At 42.7% G+C, this 10,328-nt stretch overlaps 1 protein-coding gene across 1 annotated transcript; it reads right to left on the reverse strand.

Annotated features, from left to right (window-relative positions):
• Window positions 1–4,496: 4,496 nt before the first annotated feature.
• On the reverse strand, window positions 4,497–9,642 carry TOR3A (torsin family 3 member A). Its single transcript, XM_053469868.1, has 6 exons — window positions 9,189–9,642; window positions 7,907–8,020; window positions 7,117–7,382; window positions 6,566–6,729; window positions 6,051–6,175; window positions 4,497–5,147 (listed from the first exon to the last, which is right to left on the reverse strand). The coding sequence occupies exons 1-6, from the start codon at window positions 9,397–9,399 to the stop codon at window positions 4,897–4,899; spliced, it is 1,131 nt and encodes a 376-aa protein (XP_053325843.1). The 5' UTR covers window positions 9,400–9,642; the 3' UTR covers window positions 4,497–4,896.
• Between the last annotated feature and the right edge of the window lie 686 nt (window positions 9,643–10,328).

Consider the following 10,328-nt stretch of genomic DNA (forward strand, 5'->3'; position numbering starts at 1 on the left):
CAGACTGCAAATCCTAGCGATGCGTATCCTTGCCTGGCTGTGGGTGATGGTAGTGGTCTTCCCAAAGATACCATTAGTTACATAATAAAGGTGTTTGAGCCACTTTAAGCTATTTTAGTAATGTTGTGTATAAAAAATATTTCTTTTTACCCAAAGCAGACGAGGCTGCAGCATTCTGGCGTGTGTATGTAATGCTCTAGCCGTGCCAGGGGGCAGTTAGCGTGTAGCTCAGTAATACGGTGCCGGCGTCTGGCGCTGGAAGGCTGACTGCTTTTAGGCTGTCCATGTTTTATGCTGCTGTAGTGGAATTGATATCATGTATTACCTGTACTGTCTTCCGCTTGCTTACCACGTGATTAAATTACCGGTCCATCTCACCCCTTCATTCACCCCTTCATTCACTCGCATCGCAGCTGCGCAGATCACCCTACAGAACACTACACCCTACGGCAGCACTTTCGGCCTCTCTCCTGTTCTGGGCGCATGTCCTGTTCCTAATTGAGTTGCTGTTAATGGAAGGGCTGCTATGGGAAATTGCATGGATGTTTTAAAAAGGAAAACAAGTTTTATCAGCCTCCAATTGAACACTAAAATCCCCATTAACCCTTTAACCATAAACCTCCGAGCAGTTTGCGTGTAACTATATATATATATATATATATATATATATATATATATATATATATATATATATAATGTCTAATTGTTTTTTTGCTAAACATGTCACCCTTGTAAATTCCGACCTTCCTTGCTTCAAAAAAAAAACCCAAAAGTATTGTTTGAAATGCATTCTGCTTATTAAAGCCCGAAACAACGCTGAGTCCAAAAGGCTACACGTAGCCCGACACTGTTTTCCAGGGAACACTAAAAGGCACCGTTCTTACTGCATGGAAGAAAATAAGAAAACTATTCATTTCTGAATTTCCTTTGGAAACGTTGGCCCGGGGGCCGTCTCTGCCACGAGTCTCCGCGCCACCAGTGTTTTTTGATGTTTTTTCTTTTGTATTTTTTTAAATCTTGTAATATAATTTGTTGCTGTTTTTTAATTTAATTCTCACTGGTTTACTCTCTGACTGTGAACTGCTAACAGTGTTACATGTGATGTGAATGTGACCCCTTGAGCGAACGCCACATTTCTTTTTGTTATTTTTAAGAAAAGGGAAAGAAAACACAAAAAAGATTAAAGGATAAAGAAAATTGCAATATTTTATCGCAAATAAACTTGAAGCCTCTGCTCACTGTATGTGTTTACTGGTTTATTTAGTCTCTTTGCTTTGTTCCATAAAGGGCACTCCAGATGGGGTAGGGGGGGGGCAAAATGCTTTACATTGTGTTTTTGTGTTCTGCCCAAGCCCATTTTGATTTATCTGCTGAGCGTTCTGCTTATCCGACATAACAGTGCAATTAAATGCTCAAGCGCTTTACAGAAATTCTTTATTCACTTAAAATACTTTTTTTTATTTTTTTTGCTATATGACGCAAAAGCAGACACTTATCGAATAAAATAGACCAAAAAAAAGTTTACTGTCGGTGACAGCCCTACTAAAGAAGAATGCATGTTAAAATACACCCAACGTAAGGAGCCGCGGCCGTTTCATCCTTAATGGAACTCAACACCATGAGATTGGATTCTGCCGTACAGCTTGATGCTTGGAGCCATACATGACAGACATTACATAAGTTATGGTGGGTAAAGGTGGTGGAAAACCCCTCCACTTAAGGGGGTAGAAGAGGCATTATTAAACACTAACATCCACCAGGCAAGCCAGAACATATGCTTTTACCACAAAAATGTTGCGGCGCTACCACCACTGCTGGGATTCTGGTACTCAGTGAGTGCTCTTCCATTGTCTGATGGTTCTTGCAACCGATTGGCTGTTTGAAGCAGAATTCCTCCAATGCTTTAGCAAAAGGGACCTTTCCACGCTCATTCATTAAAGTCCATATGATGGCTGGAGTGTCCCTTTAAAAGTTTGTGATGTTATTGTGTGATTAAGATTAGAATGAAATAAAACGTCGGATCTGTGAGATTTAGTTGCTTAACACTATAGTACTGTTAATGTTCAGTTAAAGTATGATTAAGGGTCAGCGAGGCCACCAGGAGGAGTGCACTTAATCCTTCCTACTCCCGGCATCTGAAGTGTATACCGGGTTGAGGAGGTTCGTTTATTGAACCCAGTGAGATCAGGGGTTAGAATTCTTGCTTGCTTTCTTGTAGTAAGGCGCCTGGAACCAAGAATTATAATCCGAAGGTAGCCATATAAATACACTAATATGGTGATAAGAAGTCTTACTATTGGCTATTGTACAGTGAGAAATCTGTGAACCAAATTCAGGGTCATATACACTTAAGATTTAAGACTTCTTAAACATGAATACATTATTTCTGTACTTGTCCCCAGTCCCCCAAGGATGGCTAGATAAATGGAACAGCCTCCCACCAGAGGTGGTAGAGGGTAATACAGTGGAGGAATTGAAACGTACATACTATAGGCATAAAGCTATCCTGAATCTAAGACCAGATCAAGGACCGAGCCTTTATATTTAAGCAAAAGCGGGCAGACTAGATCGGCCGGATGGTTCTCACCTTCCATCAAAATCTATGCTTGTATTTTTTGAGCAGCAGCAAGACATGAAGACTAGCCAAAGGTGACCAGCCGTGGTTTTAACTCCCAATCCATTAAAGGGCCACTCCTGCTAAATTATGCTACAAGAAGGGCCCTGCATAATGCATAGTTCAATCATTGTGGCCAACCAAGCTATTTTTGAAACAGAATCTCACTGAGGTTGTGATGAACGATGAAGCAACAACTCGCTGCGAGGGGGACGTTTATATGTAGATGATACATCAGCGTAAATCTGGCAGAATTATTATATTGTATTATAATTGTATTCAGAGTTTAATAAATTCCTTGTTATTTTTATTCTGTTTTTCTGTTTTAAGTAACAATGCATTTGATGTTAATTTAAGATCACAGTTTATCTCATTAACTAAAAATGTGCAATTCATAATAATTTTAATTGGAATTGGGGGGGGGGGGATCACGTAATAAAAACAATTCTTTACTGAAAATGCCTTCTCACCTCCGTCGGTTTGCTGATCGGACCACCGAAGTATGGGCAGGATGTGAAGCAGATGTTCTCATGTACATTATTTTTATTTATTGTTTTATATAGCGCCATTATATTCCGTATCGCTGTATAAAGTTCATTACCCTGGTTTTAGTGATAAAATGCTATTTTTTTTTACTCTTCAGAAGGTATAATATTGTGAAACGTGTCTGAACCCCTGGCAGGCAGATAAAGCCTGTTAAGCACACAGAATAGTGAAGACCCAGATACAGAACTTTGCCCCTTTCCACCCAGTTTGTAGTGCGGGCAGCGAACCAGCCCTATGAGTTTTTGGCTCCTGAATTATAAAAGTATTTCATTCAGGGCAGGACAAACCCCCAAAAGCAGCGCGGCCAACGTTTTTACAACAGGCTCTTACGTTTTAGTGTTATCTTTTTATTTATATTATTATCATTATTGTTTTATATAGCGCCATCAAATTCCGTAGCGCTGTACAATTTATATAGCACCTACACAGTCTGGAGCGCTGTACAAGGAGATGTATGGGTACAACAAACCCTTTGGGCATCTCAATGCGTTATAAAGAGTCATCTCTAGCAATTTTCTCTTAATATAAAGTTCTATTCACTCTTGGAAGCTGATAACCACCTCATCAAATTCCACCAACCTGATAAATCCCATTCTGCATATAAAATGGGAAGCATATGCTTTGTAAATGAGGCCTAATATACAATTTTAGATTTCATATGATTTGAACATGTGATTACTTTCACGAGATATGTTACAACTTAAATCACTGAGGTTTCTCCAGAGCCTCCTCGTACATGGCATGATTCAGTATGGAGGGCCAGCTTAGCCTTCTTGCTCGAGGAGCTTGGCAGTGTTGCCTTAATAAAGGGTAAAACTCTGCTTAGTGAATAAAACCTCTCGACATCACTTTATATTATGAAGGACCCACTTCAGTGAATGTCAGCTGCAGGAAGCCCTGTATAGTGTATAGTTAAACGGGCGCCGTCCGCACCATTATGACGAGGGATAGCCTCGGATCAGCAGTCAAGGTTTGAGTGAATTATTGAGAGGTTTGTCTGGAAATCATGCCTTCGGCTGAACATGTATATGTGTGTCACAGGTGAAAATGATATGGTCGCACTATAGCTCTTGCATGTGTACAGCAGGGTGACACACGCGTGGCTGTCAGGGGGCGGTTACATCAGACGCAGCCTTTTATCTTTGTGGAGGACGTGAACTCGAAGCCCTCTTGGCACGAGCCGCAGACAGCAAACAGACAGCACAGTCGGTTATTGCCCCATCACCGGCCCTCCCGTAACAGAAACATATAGGAAACGGCCCGTGAAGGGGCGAGATGAACACTGGTTATTTGCAACTTGAGGACGTAAAACAAGATGTCAAGTTTAGAATAAAATAATATTTATTACATGCGTAAAAAAAATATAGTCTGATATATACAAATATGCATTATATAATATATATATTAGTTTATAAATAAAGTGTAAGTATCCTGTAACAGATTTCATAGGATCCGCTGTAAATCAGTCCGGCGTCACTTTCTTGCACACAGCAGATGCTTTTGAGCTCGTTTCCTCCGGCTAAGAGACGCGCTCCATGCCAAGTCATCCGGCCGTCCTGTGTGCAGCTCCAGCTTGGCCTGCTGTAACAAACAGGCGCTTCCTTCTGCTGCTTCGTATGACTTGCTGATACAGTTAAGCTGTGCACAAGCCGCAGCGCGTCGCGGTATCTAGAAGAGCCTGTCGCGGGCTCGGCCTCTGAACCCAATGTGTGTGAGAAGGTCCATTTCCCACCGAGTTAAAGCTCCAGAAAGTTGATTCTCTGCGCCACCAGCTTACACCCCTGGGCAGAAAACAGCTGCTCTCCTTTTGGCACAAACAGCAGCTCTTTGGTCACAGCCTCCAGAGTTGTTTCTGTGTACGGAAGCGAACGTGCCACGAGGCAATCCCTGGCACACATCTTTACATGAGCCCGCTCCAGCGGCAGGAAAGGCACCAAGGCATCAACCAGACCCTCAGCCAGGAGATGTTGTAAGAACGGGTTATTGCCTAAATAAAAATAAAAGGAAATGACTATCAGGGTCACGGGAGGCACAGATTTCCAATGACTGCTAAACTTACCGAGATATTTAATACAAACGCTACCAACATGGATGTATCTCATGCACGCTTTCATTCGATAGAAAGACAATTACATAGGTTATGGAGAGTAAAGGTGATGGAAAACCCTTCCACTAATATTAAGGGGGTAGTAGACTCATTATTAAACACTCATCTACAGACACCAGACAAGCCAGAAGGCTTGTTTTACCCTCAGAAATCCCATGGTGCTGTCACAACCACACGGTTAGGTCTGGGTTGGCACATGCAAATAAGGTCAATAATTATCACCTTTTGCCTCTATATCTACACGAGTGGTGATCTGGCTACTGCAACTCTTTACCTCTTTTGTCTAAAGGCTGTCTTGTACAGCGGGCAATTACTTTTAAGGGATCCATATATAAAGTGGATATAGAGGCAATAGGTGATTATTGTTGACCTTATTTGCATGCGCCTACCCAGAATCCCCTGTGGTTGTGGCAGTACCAACAGGTTCCTAAAACTCTACGTCTAAAAGCAGTGTAGCTAGAGTTATGGGAGTGGAGATTATATCTGTGGAGTTATAGCCGAGCTAGAGGGGAAGATTCTATTCGTAGAAATATCACCCTGGTCTCATCTATGTGTTGATTACATCTTTCCTGATTCCTCGCAAGTCAAAAGCTTGCTGAATATTGTCTTCTAGTAAAAACAGCTGGAGGGCCACGTTGCATTTCAGGAAATCTCCCACAGGATGAATGGCTTTCACAAGCCATGGACAGGCTCATTACCTACCCCAGAGGACTCTCCTAGCCAGTTCTTAGGAACATATTTAAACCCTGGCATTCTAGTCGTGTATATGCAAGGTGCCCGTACCTTGAGTCTCCCTTATTGCAGATTTCAAAGGCCGGTCCAAGTCGTTTATCGTGATCTCCTCCCGATGACGTCCAGCTCGCCAGAAACTGAGGGCCACTTCATTAATGGCATTACTGCCCGTGCCACTGTATTTATTAGAAGGTAAAAAGGGGGAAATGAGATTGAATCGTGAAGTCGTGAAAAACAAATATCAGTCTTTGTGTAGACTTTGCCAACTTTTGTATTGATATGGGAAATGAGAAGAAAAATCATACAAACTCTAGGTTGGCGGTATATGAAGCACTTAATAATTAATAAGACCTAATTATATTAGGCACTTTAATGAGTGTGATAACCGCACGGCAGGCTGTTGCCCGTAGCCACGAGTTGCACCCATTAGTTATACTTGTGGACTGGTTGTGAGGCTGTACTTTTATACCAAGATCTGCATTAGGGTCCCCAGTAAGAAGAGACATGTCACCGGCCCGTGCGGAGAGCCACTACGGGCTCCAAACAGCAGCATTCGGATGTCTCACCTGAGGAAGAGAAAAATGCTCCTTGTCTGTGCCGTCTCTGGCTGGGTAAGATGCGCATGGATAGGGGGGAGCAGAGCTGGAGGAAGCTTATCAGCCTCATCGAACACAAAGAGAGGTTGCATGCAGCGGGAAGAGACTTCTCTGATCTGCTTTGCGAGTTGTACCTGCAAGTCAGAAAAATAAGTCTGGTTTACCCCAAAACACAAAAACCAGACATTCTAGCCCCAGATTGAGAGACATAGAGGGGTATGTTCTATTTTTCATATACATTTATCATGTCACTCTGCTTTTAAGTAGGTGTTTAACTTTATTAACTGCTCAATCGTCTTTATTCTGTTATAACATTTATTTTACAATAAATAGAATGAAAGCGCCAACGCTTCCAGGTCCCCCCTTCTATTGTATCTTCGGTGGAAGAAGAAGGTGGTGAGTCCAGACATGCAGGAGGGATCAGACTGAGAATTGGTATAAGTGAGTGAACCCTTCAGATTCTTTAATTTATTTTTTTATAAAATCATTATTTCCCATTAAAACAGTAATAGCAATGTTACCTTATAGGCCTCCAGGTGTGAAGCATGGGGGAAATGCAGCTGTGGGATGAATATTCTGATGCATGCGCTGCGCTGCCTGTCCGCATACAGGTTCTCGGCGATGATCCGGGCGGCCAGGTTCTTCCCAGTGCCTGTCCAGCCGTGGAAAGCGAGAACAAGCGAGTTCCTGGGTTCTTCACCGTTCAGGAAGCTTTTGATGGAAGTTACAATCAAGTCGTGTGCCAGGTGCTGGCCGTGTACCCTCCGGGTCAAATCCTCCTGCAATCCTACCAACAGAACGCGCTTCACTTTATATATTCTGCTGTAATGGTAATGATTGAATCTAACTAATTTTACCTAAAATCACACAAAACTCTGGCAACGAAACATTCCTGTATAACAAGAATAGTAAATGGTAACCAGCCTCTCTCTACTCCTCCGTTCGCTGCTCCTGCCCCCGTCGTTATTTTTATATTAAATCTAATGCTTATGTGTGATTTGGAAAGTTTGCTGTGGAATATGATGGCGCTATATAAAACAACATATAATAATAATAAAAAGAAATACCCTGGTTAATGATTTTTCTACAATTACCCTGCTATACGAAAAGCTGACTGGTAGCTGAGCAGCATCTGCAGAACTATAACTCCTATGATGCAGAACTAACCAAAGGTACACGTCTTATCTGCAAGGATGCCGACTCAGCTACATGGGAGATATAGTCCCACCACCAAAACACATAATACCACATTAACCAACTGATATCGCACAGGTGCAGGGTTAATCCGTGCGTTCCATGATATCATCTCACCTGTGATGTTGTTCATTATCCTCCCATGAGTGTGATGAGCGTCGCCGGACACTCTCCTGTACCAGTCAGACAGCAGCTCCACGGACTCCCAGCCAACACTTGGCCAAGTCCAGCCTGGAAGAGATGAATGAAGGAAAGTATTCAGGTTCAGGGGCTCCGTCTGTGTCCAGTCTCTTGTTGCTGAATAATATTGTTTTAGACTGATGGGCTTTATCTGCTCATCACACTCCTTCCCCTCGCAGGGATCGGCTACTTCACAGCAATATCTTATATATTATATCTATTTATATATTTTATATATATATATATATATATATATATATATATATATATATATATATTACATCATATCTTATATATTATATCTAATTATATTATATATATTATATCTTATATATTATATCTATTTATATATATATATATATATATATATATATTATATCATATCTTATATATTATATCTAATTATATTATATATATTATATCTTATATATTATATCTAATTATATTATATATATTATATCTTATATATTATATCTATTTATATATTATATAAATATATTATATATTGTATCTTATTATATTATATATATATATATTATATCTACTTATATATTATATCTATTTATTATAGCTATACATTATATCTTATATATTATATATTATAATGTTTTTTTACTCATTTTCTCTGCTACAGGACTATGCATTCGCTGATGTCTAAGGAGCCGATGGAATGGAGTGTTGGGGGAAAGTGAGTGGGGATGGTGGCGATGGGTAAGTGGGGGTAGTAAATGGGTCGGGGGGGGGCACAGATTTTACTGAACCAAGAGCTCTAAATCATCTTAAAACAAACAACACAATGGAAGGAAATGAATACAATAAAATATATATTTATTTATTTATACAGATTACCCGGACTTCAAACTAAAAGAAAAAAAGTCTCCACTATGTTACCTGGAAGTTGGAGCACAATGCGTAAAACAGGTGAGTATGAGGAGACAGTGAGTGGGTATGAGGGAGCAGTCGGGTAGTAGTGAGGGGGCTGTGAGGGAGCAGTCGGGTAGTAGTGAGGGGGCTGTGAGGGAGCAGTCGGGTAGTTGTGAGGGGGGGTTTGAGGGAGCAGTCGGGTAGTTGTGAGGGGGGGTTGAGGGAGCAGTCGGGTAGTAGTGAGGGGGCAGTGAGGGAGCAGTTGGGTAGTAGTGAGGGGGCAGTGAGGGCAGGCAGAGGGATAGTTTTGAAGGGTGTGAAGGAAAGAAGGGGTTAACGGCACACTGTCACCCACCTGGAGGAGGCTGTTGCCCCGGTTCGCACCCCCCGGGGGACAGCCAGCACTGCAGGTATTCCCAGGACAGCTGCGCCAAGTCCTGCATCTCATGGGCACCGGGGAGCCAGGAGCCATCCCCGCCCGTCTCCTGTCCGGCACCGAGCACTCCGGGGGTGCCCAGCATCACCAGAAACCCCAGAAGCAGGGGGGCCCCGGGCACGGCAGACATTTCTGCCCCAAACGTAGCTCTGCAGCCTTTACTTCAGGGCCGTTACTCCCCGGGGTGAAGCGAGTGGATTAGAGCCGGTCCTGTTTCCATAGCCCCAGCCCCTATATAACCGGCAGCCTCCCTCCTCCCTGTCACTAGCTGCTTCTCTCCTCCCCGATGTGTAAATCACCCCACCTCACTATTCTCTGTGAATAACCTCACTCCTCACTCACACTTTCCATTTCTGTCACTGCTGGGCTGCCTGTCCTCGTTGCCACTCCTCCTTTATGGCCCTCATTCCCTCTTGCAGCACAGAAGGCTGGGCCTGAGCAGCCCGGATTACTTGGATGTGACTCATCGGCATGTTTAACCAGGAGTGCAAGACCGGTTATATGTGTAAATAATACACTGTATATGTAATGAATACTGAGGTACAGCACAGAGCACAATAACCAACAGCCAGGTATACACAGCGCCTGCGCCTGACGGGCTCAGGGGTCTGCGCTGATCTCTGTGCCCTGGAGACTGATTTATTTAAAAGAAAAGTATACAGAAATAACCCCCCAGTGCTGTACAGCAATAACCCCCAGCATTGTAACCCCCAGCGCTGGATACAGTGATAACTCCCAGTGCTGTATAGAGTAATAACCCCCCAGCTCTGTATACAGCAAAAAGCCGCAGAGCTGTATAGAGTAATAACCCCCCAGCGCTCTATACAGTAATAACCCCTCAGCGCTGTATACAGTAATAACCCCCAGTGCTGTATGCAGTAATTCTCTGCTCAGACACCACACTGAGCCGATGCTTTATGGTAATGCTGATGAAGTCCGTTCCTCTATAGCTTTCATTACTGGCTGGGTGATCGAGACGTCAACACTAGAGCAATCTTTTACTGAAACATGGCTGATTACAGCTGGAGTGTCACTCCCATCACCCTTAGGGAATACGCT

The sequence above is a fragment of the Spea bombifrons genome, chromosome 6, assembly GCF_027358695.1.
Source record: "Spea bombifrons isolate aSpeBom1 chromosome 6, aSpeBom1.2.pri, whole genome shotgun sequence".
Lineage (NCBI taxonomy): Eukaryota > Metazoa > Chordata > Amphibia > Anura > Pelobatidae > Spea > Spea bombifrons.

What these genes read in the sequence shown, in the direction of transcription:
- TOR3A (XM_053469868.1), bottom strand. Translation starts at nt 9,399, where the DNA reads ATGTCTGCCGTGCCCGGGGCCCCCCTGCTTCTGGGGTTTCTGGTGATG. An exon ending in CACACCTGGAGGCCTATAAG is followed by an intron (nt 6,730 to 7,116) that starts GTAACATTGCTA and finishes TCTGACTTGCAG; the next exon opens with GTACAACTCGCAAAGCAGAT. An exon ending in AGCATTTTTCTCTTCCTCAG is followed by an intron (nt 6,176 to 6,565) that starts GTGAGACATCCG and finishes TAATAAATACAG; the next exon opens with TGGCACGGGCAGTAATGCCA.